Source organism: Entelurus aequoreus, linkage group LG27 (assembly GCF_033978785.1).
Source record: "Entelurus aequoreus isolate RoL-2023_Sb linkage group LG27, RoL_Eaeq_v1.1, whole genome shotgun sequence".
Taxonomy (NCBI): domain Eukaryota; kingdom Metazoa; phylum Chordata; class Actinopteri; order Syngnathiformes; family Syngnathidae; genus Entelurus; species Entelurus aequoreus.
In genome coordinates this window covers 25,552,517-25,568,939 of record NC_084757.1, presented here as the reverse complement: position 1 = coordinate 25,568,939, position 16,423 = coordinate 25,552,517, and the positions used below count along the sequence as shown (strand labels likewise).

General features: G+C 39.3%; 1 protein-coding gene across 2 annotated transcripts in view; it reads right to left on the bottom strand.

Moving 5' to 3' along the window:
- sh3gl1b (SH3-domain GRB2-like 1b) overlaps nt 1–16,423 on the bottom strand; it is a 32,218-nt gene that overhangs the window by 4,362 nt on the left and 11,433 nt on the right. The window contains exons 2-9 of one of the 2 annotated variants that reach the window (XM_062039297.1): nt 8,963–9,031; nt 8,773–8,845; nt 8,540–8,683; nt 2,828–2,961; nt 2,593–2,751; nt 2,412–2,515; nt 1,652–1,785; nt 1,355–1,577 (exon numbers count right to left, since the gene is read on the bottom strand). In XM_062039297.1, coding sequence (XP_061895281.1) covers nt 1,498–1,577; nt 1,652–1,785; nt 2,412–2,515; nt 2,593–2,751; nt 2,828–2,961; nt 8,540–8,683; nt 8,773–8,845; nt 8,963–9,031 — 897 coding nt within the window. In that variant the 3' untranslated portion in view covers nt 1,355–1,497. Of the gene's footprint in view, nt 1–1,354; nt 1,578–1,651; nt 1,786–2,411; nt 2,516–2,592; nt 2,752–2,827; nt 2,962–8,539; nt 8,684–8,772; nt 8,846–8,962; nt 9,032–16,423 lie in introns of those variants that run through there. The other variant, XM_062039296.1, reaches the window with a different exon arrangement.

Here is a 16,423-nt window from a genome sequence, read left to right as displayed (position 1 = left end):
GAGCAGTGATATTATATCGAATAAGTGGATGGTTTTTTACCCTTTTGTCTTTATTTTTCACCGTGTTTGTTGTTGATCTTGCTCTATTATAAAAATTGTCACTCAAGACGGTGGTCTGGAAAGCTGAGGTGCAACGTTCAAATATTTTGAATATTCAGGGTTTTATTGTTCATAGTTGATATAATAAATCCCACATTCTGTGTTTTTTTGTACATTCTGAATGTATTTTCAGTAAAGAACTAAACAGAACATCTCAAAAACGGAATTAACTTTAGGTTTTTACTGAATTATATGACAGTCAGAATGTACATAAAAATACACACGGTGTGATCTATGAACAATAAAATATATGAACGTTGATCTACTACTGCAGACCACCTCCTTGATCGACATATTTTATCATTGAGCAAGAACAACATAGATGCAACAAACACGGCGAAACATAAACATCCCCATTATTGGAAAAATATCACTTTTCTGTAGAAATCTGCCTCCGTCTGACACATGCGGCTTTTTGCTGTGTAAACAAGCCCCGCCCACTCTGTTCGTGCCTCATCTGCATGAAGCAGAGCTTCGTATGTCACTCAAAAGTGCAGATTCTAACCCTTGGAGTCATTTCTATAGTTTGAAAACATCCGGTGGGTCGCATTGAAATGTTTATTTTGTTGTTTTATGCCAAGGTAGCCCAGATAACTGCCATTTTTATGCTGTTTTGCAAGACACGTGTCACGTGACTTCAAACTTGACACCTCATTGGCTGGTTCTGAGACAGGATTGATTGCTTCGGTCTTAATTTACAGCAAGCTAGTCTTGCTTTTTTGAAGCAACAAATCTTTCAACACTGAATTTTTATACACATTTTTTTTAATACTCTGAATTTTCAAACACACATTTTGTTCTTTTCAAAAAACTAGTTGGCATAATTTGATATTTTTCTGTCCTTTTCAAGAGTGACGCATAGGAAACAAAGCATGTTTTCAATCTTACAATTTTTGAAAACAAATTGAAATGTCAGAACATTGCACCCCTACTGTGTTTCAAACAAAAACACCCCATGGCGATGCTGTTATTAAACATATGTTGGACTGACTTGAAATTTCTCACACAGCTATATCTGAATGGCCAGAAAATTTGGTGCACACTTTAGAGAGTCCCCTAAATAACCTAATCCAAAAATCATGTTTGATTGTTGAGCAAGATTGGTCGAAAAACATGGCTGCCATCTGGGACAACGTCTTTGCATGGGAAAGAGTGGGACTAATTGTCCATAAATCATTGACCATTTATCTGATGACTATAAAACGTTGAAAACATTGCAGTGAGCCGAGTGGGCCGCTTTTGGTAAGCAGGATGTCATGTATTGAAAAGCATTATGACAGCAACCCATAGGGGGCGCAACATTTTTTTTTTTAGATGTATTTATTTTTAACCTTCATTTACCCAGGAGAGTCCCATTGAGATTAAGAATCTCTTTTTCAAGGGAGTCCTGCACATTATTCATACACCAGTGTAAGTGCCAAGGGGAGCAAAGGTGGGCCGGGATTTGGATGGCAGAAGCTGGGATCGAACTTGCAACCCTGCTGGCAATTAGACTGTCTTAACCATGTTCCACTCTATAACGTTTTAGTTAAACTCCTGCAGAGTGCCTCACCTGAGTTACGAGAAGGGGGCGGAGGCATTGAAGTGGAGTAGCCCCCATTTGAGTGGTTGTCGTCTCCAAAGTCAAACAGAGGTTTGGGCTTGGGTGTGTATTCCCGTCTCGGTCGGGACGCGGCCACACTCACCCTGTGGAAAAAAACGCAGTTCAACGGTTTTATTCACTAAAAGCAGTTCTTGGGTGTTTTAAAATGCAGCATTTGCACAAACAAAACATTGTGACAATGCATGAAACGTGTGTTAGATACAGCACCACGCACAAGTCCAGACACAAATGGTAAATGGGTCGTACTTGTATAGCACTTTTCAACCTTTTTAAGGAACTCAAAGCGCTTTGACACTATTTTCCACATTCACCCATTCACACACACACATTCACACACTGATGGTGGGAGCTGCCGTGCACGGCGCTAACCAGGCCCATCAGGAGCAAGGGTGAAGTGTCTTGCTCAAGGACAACGGACGTGACTAGGATGGTAGAAGGTGGGGATTGAACCAGTAACCCTCAGATTGCTGGCACGGCCACTCTCCCAACACTTCCTCATTTAAAAGGATGCAGAAGTTACGGCAGAGGATGTTACTCAAAAAACAGCTGGGAGCATAGTGAGTGTTGGTTTTTTTTGCTTGTTTTTTACAAGTGATATCGCCTACTACTGGCCTGGCATGCACATTACAGGGAAGAAGTACAGTCTCTTTGTTTGTTTGCATAAAAAAGGAGTACTGCAAAACTGTGTGTGATCTTTTCATTACTGCACCTTTCCTCCAGCTTGTGAGAAAGCTCATCCAGGAACTGAACAGCCTGCCGGTGGTACTGCAGCTGGCACTCCACCAGACAGGAGAGCTGGCTCACCTGCTCGATCTGCTCACACACACACGAGACACGCCACAAGCCTCAGACTTAACTACACGCCTCGCACCTGACACCAATAAACTCACGTCGGTCTCCAGCAGGTTGTACATTCCCGTCTCGGCCACTTCCTTTGACTCGTAAAATTTCTCCAGGGCCTGTCTGATCTCCTCCTCGGGAATCTTGCCCTGGCGCTTCTTTTTGTAGTCGTAGTCCAGGCGGCGACCTTCCAGTTTCTTGAGGTGGTGCTGCCATCAAAGAAAACATTTCATTAGGGATTCTGTGTACCAAATTCCACTTCCCAGAGCATCTCCATCCACATACCTGTATCTCTCTGAGCTCCTTGTCACAGAAGCCTTGCAATGGATCGATGAAGTTCTGTTTGACGTCAATGTCTAGCGAGTCTTTCACTTCTGCAAGTCTCTTCATGGACTCTCCCACGTCCACCAGGGCACCGCCTGAACCACAACAGACTGCCGTCAACAAACAGCTCACTGACACAACAAAGCTTCAACATTTGCCATATTTTCCTCATACAGTTGCCGAGAGGTTGTTTGTGTATTAGGCCTTTATTAGGGCTCAGGCTTTTTAATAACAAAAATATAATTTATGCATTCTTCCACCCAAAACAAATGATTGGGTTTTATTTGTTTCACACATGCTTTTAACAAGTCACACTGAGAAACATCACAAATGGAATCCATGTTTCCCTGACTCCCAAAACAGCAACTAGAAAAGTACTCAAAGAGCACACTATCCTCCCACAGTAAGAAAAAATCCTGAATCTAGATCAGGGGTCCCCAAACTTTTTGACTCCGGGGCCGCATTGGGGTAAAACAATTTGGCTGGGGGCCGCACTATATATATATATATATATATATATATATATATATATATATACATACAGTATATATATATATATATATATATTATATGTAAATGTGTGTGTGTATGTATGTATATGTAAATGTGTATGTATATATGTATATGTCCATGTATACAGTATATATATGTATATGTGTATATATTATATGTAAATCTATGTGTGTATATGTATATGTAAATGTGTATATATGTGTGTGTGTATATATGTCCATGTATATATATATATGTATATATGTATGTGTATATATGTATATATATATATATGTATGTGTATATATGTGTGTATATATATACACTACCGTTCAAAAGTTTGGGGTCACATTGAAATGTCCTTATTTTTGAAGGAAAAGCACTGTACTTTTCAATGAAGATAACTTTAAACTAGTCTTAACTTTAAAGAAATACACTCTATACATTGCTAATGTGGTAAATGACTATTCTAGCTGCAAATGTCTGGTTTTTGGTGCAATATCTACATAGGTGTATAGAGGCCCATTTCCAGCAACTATCACTCCAGTGTTCTAATGGTACAATGTGTTTGCTCATTGGCTCAGAAGGCTAATTGATGATTAGTAAACCCTTGTGCAATGAAGTTCACACATCTGAAAACAGTTTAGCTCGTTACAGAAGCTACACAACTGACCTTCCTTTGAGCAGATTGAGTTTCTGGAGCATCACATTTGTGGGGTCAATTAAACGCTCAAAATGGCTAGAAAAAGAGAACTTTCATCTGAAACTCGACAGTCTATACTTGTTTTTAGAAATGAAGGCTATTCCACAAAATTGTTTGGGTGACCCCAAACTTTTGAACGGTAGTGTATGTATTCATACATATATATTCCTCGCGCACTAATTGACTTAAAGAGCGCACTTGCTGCATGTCATGTTATCGATGGTAAAATGCATATTTAGACAATATGATTTGCCTGAGTGGCTAGGAGACGGTAGAAAATGGACTAGTAAAGACTAATTTAAAATAATAATAATAATACAAAAAAAAATTTAAAAATTTTTTAACTTGGGACTTCCCGCAGGCCGGATTTTGGACGCTGGGGGGCCGTAGTTTGGGGACCACTGATCTAGATCGTGCTCTGGATCCTTATCCCTTTTCTGACAAATACTGAAAGTTTCATCAAAAGTTTCCCATAACCTTTGGAGCTCTCTATAGAGGAATGAAAGTACAAGAGTGAAGCCTCTTGTCATTCAACCACTATCTTTGTTTGTCTGTGTGAGAGGAGACGGGCCTGCAAACATACACACATAAGTTAAAGCTCAAAACGGAAACGTAAGGTAACATAATAGAAATGATCCGGATCAGTCCCAAAATGTAATTCCATTTTTTTTTTAAATCCACCTATAACTTTGTGAGCTATCTTTACATAACTGAAAGAAATGGAGTGAACCCTCTTGTCAGGTATCTATCATCTTCTCTGCGGGGGTGGCGAGATACACTCACACACAGAGACATACAATTAATATAACATAGTTGAAATGATCTGGATCAGGCCCAAAAGCTAATCAGTTGTTCCTTATCCCATTTCAGACATTTCTTGAAAGTTCATTGAAAATCCACTAGTAACTATTTGAGTTATTTTGCTAACTACGGTAACTAACCGATCGACAATAATGGAAAAGATTACATAACCTCCTGGCAGAGAAGAAAAAAAACATGTTATAGATAATTATTATAGTTTTACATGCATAAAACAATGTGAAATACATACAAATTATGGGTAAATGAACATTTAACAAAAGGGTGGAGGGGAGGGGGAGAGCTAAGCGTACTTTGCTATGACTTCCTCCTTGAATTCAATAGTGTTTCTCACCTTCTTTATCAAAGTGCTTTATTTGTCCTTATGGTGGCTTATTTTGCAGTCTCACATACAATAAAAAGCAGAGAGACAGAATCTCCAACTATTTACCACCTGTGGAATGTGACAACTACTACTCCACTACCTTATATAAGGTGATATAGGGCTCCTCACACTTGCTTAAAATCACTGTTTGGCCCATTTTCACTTTGGCCCTTGGAGGCAAAAAGTCAAATATTCAGCATCTTCCCTTCGAGCTCTGATGCTGCTGTTTTGTAGGATCTCTGTATAACAGATTGTTGCCCACATTTGTACAAAGGTTTATCAGTGACTACGTTCCCATGCACTAAATTAGTCTGATTTCTCAAACAGTTAGTTTTTTTGTATTTTCACACCTGCAAGTGAAGTCCCAGTGTCCATGCACACTCTCAATGCGACTATTGGCCATACGCCGTGTGCCTCCCGTACACTGATGCAGACAGCATCAAGAAATAGTCATAGATTACGCCACAAACATGACACTACTCAGGAGATCTCAGAGCGGATGCAGGTCCCAAGCAAAGACTCATGGGAGAGAATTGTTTTGAAGGAATTTTCGGACGGAGAATGGAAAGAAAACTTTCAAATGTCTCAAAGTTCAATCAATAAGACTGTGGATTGATGGAAGGAGTTTTAAATCTAAAGGAAAAGACCATTTGTGACTGCATACTACTTTATATGTATATATATGTATATATATATATACATATACCTTATATGTTTGTTTTTTTGAGAAAAAAAGTTTTCTCAAAAAAAGCATTTTCTGCCATTTTTAGGTTTTGTCGGGACTCCTGATGACGTTTTAAAACATCTCCAACAACTACAGCATCAGAAGTGTGCTGCTGAAGCAAGTCCGTTTTTTTGCATTTTTTTACGACATTTTAGCAAAATATTTTTTTTTCGTAAAATATGCATTTACTTCCATTTTCGGGTTTTGTCGGGACTCCTGATGACGTTTTGAGACATCTCCTACAACTACAGCACCAGAATTGTGCTGATGAAGCAAGTCCGTTTTTTTAATTTTTTTTAAGGTCTCCCCCCTTATGACATTTTAGCAAAAAAAAAAAAATTCTGAAAATATGCATTTTCTTACATTTACGGGTTTAGTCGGGACTCCTGATGACGTTTTGAGACATCTCCTACAACTACAGCATCAGAATTGTGCTGCTGAAGCAAGTCTGTTTTTTCAATTTTTTTTGTGAAAAAAAGTTTTACCAAAAAAAGCATTTTCTGCCATTTTTAGGTTTTGTCGGGACTCCTGATGACGTTTTAAAACATTTCCAACAACTACAGCATCAGAAGTGTGCTGCTGAAGCAAGTCCGGTTTTTTGAATTTTTTTACGACATTTTAGAAAAATATTTTTTTTTCGTAAAATATGCATTTTCTTCCATTTTCGGGTTTTGTCGGGACTCCTGATTACGTTTTGAGACATCTCCTACAACTACAGCACCAGAATTGTGCTGCTGAAGCAAGTCAGTTTTTTTGAAAAAAAAATTGTGAAAAAAAGTTTTCCCAAAAAAAGCATTGTCTGCCATTTTTAGGTTTTGTCAGGACTCCTGATGACGTTTTAAGACATCTCCTACAACTACAGCAACATAATTGTGCTGCTGAAGCTAGTCCGTTTTTTTGAATTTTTTGTAAGGGTAAGCGGAAGAAGATGGATGGATGGATGTAAGGGTCCCCCCTTACGACATTTTAGCAAAAAAAAAAAATTCCGGAAAATATGCATTTTCTTCCATTTTCGGGTTTAGTCGGGACTCCTGATGACGTTTTGAGACATCTCCTACAACTACAGCACCAGATATGTGCTGCTGAAGCAAGTCCGTTTTTTTGAATTTTTTTACGACATTTTAGCAAAATATTTTTTTTTCGTAAAATATGCATTTACTTCCATTTTCGGGTTTTGTCGGGACTCCTGATGACGTTTTGAGACATCTCCTACAACTACAGCACCAGAATTGTGCTGCTGAAGCAAGTCCGTTTTTTGAATTTTTTGTATTGTTTACATGTGTTATGTGAAATACAGTTTTTGTTAATTCGGTTTGGAGTGCACAAATGCAGCATAAAGAAGTTTGTCAACGCCTTCTTTTTTGCCCATACATGCTGTCATTCACTTCCACCCCTCCTGTATTTGTTCAGCAGTCCAAATGAAGCCGGCATTCTCCATTTCCGTCGCTACCTTTTTAAATAAATCAATGTTCCTTTTTTCTCTCGCATCGATGCACTTCAAAAGGTTACATTATTTTACAAAACCCAAAACCAATGAAGTTGGCACGTTGTGTAAATCGTAAATAAAAACAGAATGCAATGATTTGCAAATCCTTTTCAACCTATATTCAATTGAATAGACTGCAAAGACAAGATACTTAACGTTCGAACTGGAAAACTTTGTTATTTTTTGCAAATATTAGCTCATTTGGAATTTGATGCCTGCAACATGTTTCAAAAAAGCTGGCACAAGTGGCAAAAAAGACTGAGAAAGTTGAGGAATGCTCCTCAAACACTTATTTGGAACATCCCACAGGTGAACAGGCTAATTGGGGGTGGGTGGGTGGGTGCCATGATTGGGTATAAAAGCAGCTTCCATGAAATGCTTTGTCATTCACAAACAAGGATGGGGCGAGGGTCACCACTTTGTGAACAAATGCGTGGGCAACATATGTTGCCATCAAAGCAACATTATCATGGAGGCCCCGTCTTATTTCAGCAAGACAATGCCAAGCCACGTGTTACAACAGCGTGGCTTTGTAGTAGAAGAGTGCAGGTACTAGACTGGTCTAAATCGGGATCTTCTTCAAGGTTATATTCCATGCGTTGAGACTGGCGCATGCGTGATACAAAGGATCCCCTCCGGCACACCCGCCCACTTGAGAGACCTGCATAATTTAGGAGCGGCAGTCCAGCTTTGTAAAAGCCAAACAAGATCAGGTTAAGGTGTTTTTATGGGTTGTAAAATGCTTCTTTTGTGCAGAATTATTTGAGAAATCAGACTAATTTAGTGCATGGAAACATAGTCAGCCAGTTTTACAGATACCACAAGATGTGGTGGTATTATTCTCCCAGAGGAATGTGTTTATTTATTCAAGCGGCACCTGGCGATCGATTGGGGCACAGTGTCTGTTTGAGGAAACACAGAACTTCCTGGTAGGGCAGCAACATGTCATCTGCTTTGAAAACGGCAGTAAAAAAGCTTTAACTACTGACTGAAGTTTTACTGAAAAAGCCTTTTAAAAAAGTATGGAGCACTTAAAAAAACACCAAACCCAGCAAAGTGTCCATATGTCCCAACATGCACCTTACCAAAGTTAGTCTCCTCTCCAAGATCTCTCCCATACTTGGACATGCATTCTCCCAGCAGGCCCTCGGCTTGGGGGTAGCCGGGGTTCTTCACCTGACCCCGGATTTTAGACATGGTGTTCAACATGGACAGTTTGGCCCTCGATGCTGCCCGTGGAAGAAGGGGTTGTGATGAAACTCTTCCAACAAAGGGTGAACACATTTACACTAGCCAGGTTTTTGCTGTTGTTGCTTACCCGGGTTGGGTTGGAGATACTCGGAGGTTTTAGAGATCACCTCCGCTACGGCCTTACTGGTCACGTCCACCCTCTAGGAATAATATCGAGATGCCAACATCAAATTGTACAGAGTACTATTATAATATTGGCTGTTGAAGTCATCTAACAATGTTTTCCACTTTACAATCGCAAAAATACGCCGTCTTACCCGCTCCAAGTCTCTGAAGTCATCATCGAGTTTGGTTCCTTCTGCGCCGCCAACTTTCTCACTCACCATCTAGCGGTAGAGACAAAGGTGGGGGTGGGGTGGGGGTGAATAAAGAGTGAGGCCATTTCATGTCCCTCATAAGGTTTTAATAAACACGTTAACCTGCAGGCCATAAATGTTGCTATTTGCTAAGTTTTAGAGATTTTGAAGTACTCTCCCAAGTAAACACTGCATGCCCTGAGCGTTGGCATTCAAAAATGCAAAGCAGTGCTCTTCAACCGGCGGCCTGGGGGCCAAATCTGGCCTGGGAATGGCACCATACTGGCCCCCAAGTTTAGTTCACAACTTGGTAGACAAATATTTTTACTGCATATTTTTAAAAACGGTATAGTGCTGCTATTGAATAGAGGAACTTGAATCGCTGCAAACACATTGGCAGATCCTTGCATGGACATTTTAACCCTGCTAGCAAACACAGAACAACGTGGCCAAACTTGAAAGGTAAAGAACTGAGGAGCATCCTTTTAAGTCGGAAAAACATTTAAAGTTCAAGTTAAAGTACCAATGATTGTCACACACACACTAGGTGTGGCAAAATTATTCTCTGCATTTGACCCATCACCCTTGATCACCCCCTGGGAGGTGAGGGGAGTAGTGAGCAGCAGCAGGGGCTGCGCTCAGGAATAATTTTTGTTGATTTAACCCCCAATTCCAACCCTTGATGCTGAGTGCCAAGCAGGGAGGTAATGGGTCCCATTTTTATAGTCTTTGCGGTCCCTTCCAAGGTTTCTCGTTGTTTCCATTGGGTTTATTTTTTTCTTGCCCCGATGTGGGATCTGAGTGGAGAATGTCGTTATGACTTATGGCTATGTTATGGCTATCTACATTCAACATTTATTGGATTTCCCAACAAGGATGTTATTGTTAAACAATTGTTTTTGTGTCAAAAACTAGGGATGTTCCGATCGATCGGCATTAGACAATTATTGTGAAAATGTACGTGATCGGCCCTCCCTATTTTAATGCTAATCACAAACACCAATCCTCTGGCTGACGAGCGGCTAGCAGCTGATTAGTATGTTTCCATACACAGTGTGGAGCCGCTCACCTAAGATAAGAACTGCATTTCTTAGTATTTTAAGAATTATTATTACGTCGAGGCTAAACATGTTACACACCGGAAGCAAACCAGGTGCAGGCTGCTTGGCACTCAGCATCAAGGGTTGGAATTGGGGGTTAAATCACCAAAAATGATTCCCGGGCGCAGCCATCGCTGCTGCTCACTGCTACCCTCACCTCCCACGGGGTGATCAAGGGTGATGGGTCAAATGTAGAGAATAATTTCGCCACACCTAGTGTGTGTGTGTGACAATCATGGGTGCTGTACTTACTTTACTTTACTAATAGTTAAGCGAACCGCTAAGCTAGCTTGAAACAACACAAGAAATGAGCGTTTATTAAACTTTAAGAAGTATAGATGGAACCTTGTTACCTCAGACATGACAGGAAATTAACAAGTGGATTAACAAGAGTTAGAGAGAGGATAACATTGCAAGAACGTTGTTTACCATGAATTGATTAACGTGGATCCCGACTTAAACAAGTTACCATTTAGTGGTCAATTGTACGGAATATGTACTGTACTGTGCAATCTACTAATAAAAGTCTCAATCAATCAATCAGTCACAGTTAGTACACGACACGTAAGAGGGCAGCTCAATCCATAAATTGGTGGTGTGGACACCAAGGACATCATCAGTATATGATCCATACTAGAGTGATTAGGTAAATATTTGTATTTAATGAAAAATAATACTTTTGCATGTCGACAAACTCAGAACAGAGGAGGACTTTGCGGGTAAAAAAACAACGTATTTAAATGAGTAGTAGATCGTAGTTTTTGCTTTTGTTTAATTATTGTGTAGTATTGACTTTGTTATGCTCAAACAATCATATGTAATAAAAGACAAATAACTAGTTTAAAAATGGTGTACATTTTGCTAAACTAACACTAGCCTTCAATGTAAATAAAGTGAAAAATGTACAGTGATTGGTATTGGTATCGGTGGATTTCACTCACTGATGATCGGAATTGGAATCATTAAGGAACGTCCCTACATTAAAACTTCTTACAGAAAGTCAGATGTTTTTGTTCAAATAGAGTCAAGATGACACAAGAAATGACTCAGTTCTCCCTAAAAAGCCATTTGAGTTCAAGCGTGTTGAGCGCTGTAGGACGCTGTTTTAAAGCTGCAACTACGACAAAGGTTTGACCCACAATAGATGTTTGACTGAAAGGGTGTGTGGATCTGATATGTTTGCCTTTATTTTGCAGACTTCTTGACTTAGTATTTTGCAATTCTAAGCAGATTTTATTTACGGTTGAGCTTGTCAGCCTTGGGGAAATGAAATAAGACGACTGTCTGAAGTGTTTACATCTGTTACAGCTGCAAAGTTCTTTTAAGTCGGTCCAGAAAAACATACTTAGATAAAAGCAATGATTTACAGCCCCGTGTTTATAAAAAATAACCCTGACCCACTTTAAGTACAATAAATACATTATTGACCCTTGTGTCATTAGACAGCTTTTACAGCAGTAAGATATCTTTTTGAATCAGCAATTCAAGCTGTCTCATGACAGCTTGACTAATCAGCAAAGTTCTGGGCTCCTTTTGTAATGACTGGGATTGAATTTTATTTTGGTGCACAGCGAAGGATGAAATCCAGCCTTGAAGCTTTCAGGTCACTAGTTGAGATACCGAAGCTACACCCTTAGCACTATTAAGCAAATCAGAGCAGAGAGATTAAGCCAGGGTGTCCAACTACAGTATTTTCACTGAGGACTGCACACTGAAAAACAAAAGTATGCGAGGGCCATTTTAATATTATCTATTTTAAAAACCAATACAATATAATTGTAGCCATTAGAGCTCCCCTTAAAGGCCTACTGAAACCCACTACTACCACCACGCAGGTCTGGATAGTTTATATATCAATGATGAAATCTTAACATTGCAACACATGCCAATACGCCGGGTTAAACTTATAAAGTGCAATTTTAAAATTCCCTGCCACACTTCCGGTTGAAAAACTCCTTTGGATATGATTTATGCGCGTGACGTCACAAAAGCAACGGAAGTGGTTGGACCCCATCGGACCCGATAGAAAAGCCTCTTGTTTTCTTCGACAAAATTCCACAGTATTCTGGACATCTGTGTTGGTGAATCTTTTGCAATTTGTTTAATGAACAATGGAGACTGCAAAGAAGAACGTTGTAGGTGGGATTGATCGGTGTCTTAGCGGCTAAGTACAATACTGTAATATCTGTGATATTTGCATTAGTGTACTGTGTCTTAAGGGTTTGGGGAACGTGCATGCGCGAGTGAGTTGGCGGAGAACTTGAGTGTGTGTGAGCGTGACTTGTGGCTAACAGCAGCTCGTGTATGTGTGTGCGTTACTTTTTGAACTACAACCAGTTACCGCTTGTTAATAAAGCGATTGAGCAATTTGTTTAATGGGACAATGGAGACTGCAAATAAGAAGTTGTAGGTGCGATCGGTGGAGCGGCGGACTACAGCAACACCAACACCAGGAGGTTGTGTTGTGTTTTGAGCAGGATAACAGACGCACTACGGTGAGTCTAGCTTTGGCTTCCAATCATTTGATCGCTTGCCCGTACGTGCGTGTCGATATGTGCATGTGACGTACGTAACTTCGGGGAAATATATGTTTCTTGCCGACTCTGATGGCGGCCGGGTGTCGTCAAAAGCGTACAAACGCCCGCCGCCGCATCTAAGTTAGCTACGCAGCTAGGTTAGCTTCTGTTTTTTTAGCTTCGCCAAGCGGAATATTATTAATCGTGTATTTACATGTTCATGGTTTAATAGTATTATTGATCTTCTGTCTATCCATCCAGTCAGGGTTTTTTTTTATTTAGTTTCTATCTGCATTTGAGACTGACGCTATCGCGTTGGCTACGCAGCTAGGTTAGCTTCTGTTTTTTTAGCTTCGCCAAGCAGAATATTATTAATTGTGTATTACATGTTGATGGTTTAATAGTATTATTGATCTTCTGTCTATCCATCCAGTCAGGTTTTTTTTAAATGTAGTTTCTATCTGCATTTGAGACTGCTGCTATCGCGTTGGCTACGTAGCTAGGTTAGCTTCTTTTTTTTTAGCTTCGCCAAGCGGAATATTATTAATCGTGTATTTACATGTTCATGGTTTAATAGTATTATTGATCTTCTGTCTATCCATCCAGTCAGGTTTTTTTTTAATTAGTTTCTATCTGCATTTGAGACGGCTGCTATCGCGTTGGCTACGTAGCTAGGTTAGCTTCTATTTTTTTAGCTTCGCAAAGCTGAATTATTAATCGTGTATTTACATGTTCAGTCACTGTGAATGTCCATTTCGCGTTCTCGACTGTCATTTTCAAGAGGATATAGTATCTGAGATGGTTTAAAATACAAATATGTGATACACAATAGAAAAAGGAGAGAGTGTGGAATCCAATGAGCCAGCTTGTACCTAAGTTACGGTCAGAGCGAAAAAAGATACGTCCATCACTGCCTCTCAAGTCCTTCACTGTAACATTCCTCATCTACGAATCTTTCATCCCTCGCTCAAATTAATGGGGGTAATCGTCACTTTCTCGGTCCGAATCTCTCTCGCTCTATTGTAAACAACGGGGAATTGTGAGCAGCACTACCGCTTGTGACGTCACGCTACTTCCGGTACAGGCAAGGCTTTTTTTTATCAGCGAGCAAAAGTTGCGAACTTTATCGTCGATTTTCTCTACTAAATCCTTTCAGCAAAAATATGGCAATATCGCGAAATGATCAAGTATGACACAGAATGGATCTGCTATTCCCGTTTTAATAAAAAAATTCATTTCAGTAGGCCTTTAATTGTTGGTGAATGTTAAAGGTCCCAGGGACCCAAAAGGACTCAGTTATTAAAGTGTTAAAAAAAAAAAGTCTGTTTTTTGTTTTGTTTTACTTTTAACACTACAATATCAATAGATAGCTTTAGATTGGTTGACATCAAGTTTCCCTTTTTTTGTTTAATGCCCTTTTTTTGTCAAAGAAAACCATGTTTTTTATGGCAAAAACACAAAATATGCAATATATATTTCCCCCAAAAATGTTCGAAGTTGAAAATTTGATGTGAAGTAATTGGAGCCTTAAATAGGTAAATATTTCATAACAACTTTGCTTTTGATTCAATATTATTTTGTTATCAATGACAAAAAACCAAAAAAAGACAAGGTCTCGGGGATCCCAGAGGCCCCACTCATAAAAGTGAAATAAGTCATATATAAATGATATTTTTACATTCAACGCTTATAAGGGGAACTGCACTTTTTGGGACTTTTGCCTATTGTTCACAATCATCATCATATAAAAATTGGCTTGTTCTTGGTAGGTAGCGACGCAGCTAATGGGAGCAATCAATTCTACCTCTAAGTCACTTTAAAAAGGCATTCAAAAACCGTCAACAATACTCCATTTACGTTTGGTAACCTGTATAGTAACCAAACTGTAGCAACATTGTTATTGTGGAAGTGAACACTGAGGAACTATTTTTCTAGCTTACTAACACATTGGCGTGCTACGGTATTAGCTGTAAAAGATAACTACGGCAAGAGATAACCTAGCTTCTATGTCGTTTGACATAGGTGTCTTATCACAATGCGATAAGACACCAATCTGTACGAACTGAAAAACATGAACAATCATATTACAGTATCTGTAAAGTATTAGCCCACATTTCATGTTTTGTTTGTACACAGCTCGACGGTGTATGTACTGTAGTGTACGGTGATGTGCTGCATGTATCATGATCAATAATATAGTGACTCACACGATGGACAGTTGGTCCATCATTTGGTCAAGCTGGCCGGGGACGTTAAGTTTCCAGTTGATTTGGGCACTCCATAATTGGGCATAGCTTGGCTCAAAAGTTGCAGATTTGCAGCGTGACCATGTTTGCTTTTGTCTGCTTCAACGTTTCAGCCCCTTCTTTGTGCTCGCTTCTCTAAGCAGCAGTTTATCCTCCGTATATTTAGTTAAAAAAATATAAGGTTGATAATCCCCATTTGTCCAATAATAGTCGTCTTCGTTGTCTGTTACCAAGTCTGCCATGATTAGAAAACACACTCACGTTTGATTCAGGGTGTAGGAACATATTTGTTACAGGAAGTCGGTAGTGCGCTGCTATGGAAACGAAAATAAATGCGCCGAAGAATTAGTTACGGCTGAGCATAAAATGACCAAAATTCGGTAAATATTGTACATATTACATATTGTTACGGTCTAAATTATATATAGATTTGCAGCGTGTATATAAAACGTTGATGGGGGTTTTGAAGTAGTTTTAAAGGTCTCTGAAGGCTACAATGGTGACTCTCATTAGCCGCATCTTGCAAGCCTTTTTTATCATTATTAAAATCCTAAAAAAAGACGTGTTCTTGTTTCTCATGATTGTGAACGATAGGCGAAATTCCAAAAAAGTGCTGTTCCCCTTTAAATCTCTCGATCAACTTCAGATTTATCTGTCGATTAAAAGTTGTTGTTTTTTTTAGCAATATCAATTTAAAGTAAAAAAAACTGTCTTCATGGCAACTTTGTGTTATTAGTGTCAATATAGCAACATTTTCTCATTACATTGCACCTATTTTTTCTTTTATTCCACTTTTCATGCTTTTTTTTTTTTTAATTGTAGTTTTTAAAATGTGCAGCAGGCCTTTAAAATTTGCTGCGGGCCACACTTTAGACACCCCTGGATTAGGCCTTGTGTCTACGAGCAAATTGTTACTTCATTTCAACTTCTACACTCAGTGTGTGCGTGTGTGGTAGCAGCCCATGAGCCCGCACAAGTAGTATTTACATGCACACAGGATTAGGGAAGCAGAGCTAACACAACCACAAATGTAACAAAATGTGAGACAAGTGCTTTTTAAAGCTCAATTTCTCATATGAGAAAACAAATTCATGTTCAGAGTTTCCCACAGGACTGCAATTTAACTGTTGGGTTGCATGGGGTGGGGTGGAGGTAGTTGACGTCACCCTTTAATTTGCATGACGCATGTGAGCAAAAAACATGAAAAACTAATCAAATATCTTAAGAAATACAAAGGAACTTAATTTTGTTGCTTTTCACAAGCCTTTAAGTGCTTTTCGATCGGGCAGTGGGGACACAGCAGAACCTGCTGCTTGTTGAGAAGAGCAATATGTGCTTTCATGTTAGCCACCAAACGTGCCCAGTCACTATGTTTCCATGCACTAAATTAGTCTGATTTCTCAAATAGTTTCTGTTTTTTTTATATTTTCACACTACGCGTGAAGTCCCAAGTGTCCATGCACACTCTCAAATGCGACTATTAGTCAAAAGTTATGTGCCTCCCGTACACTGGGGGGCACTTATTTTCATTTTAGCGTGGATAACTGAATTACTTTTACG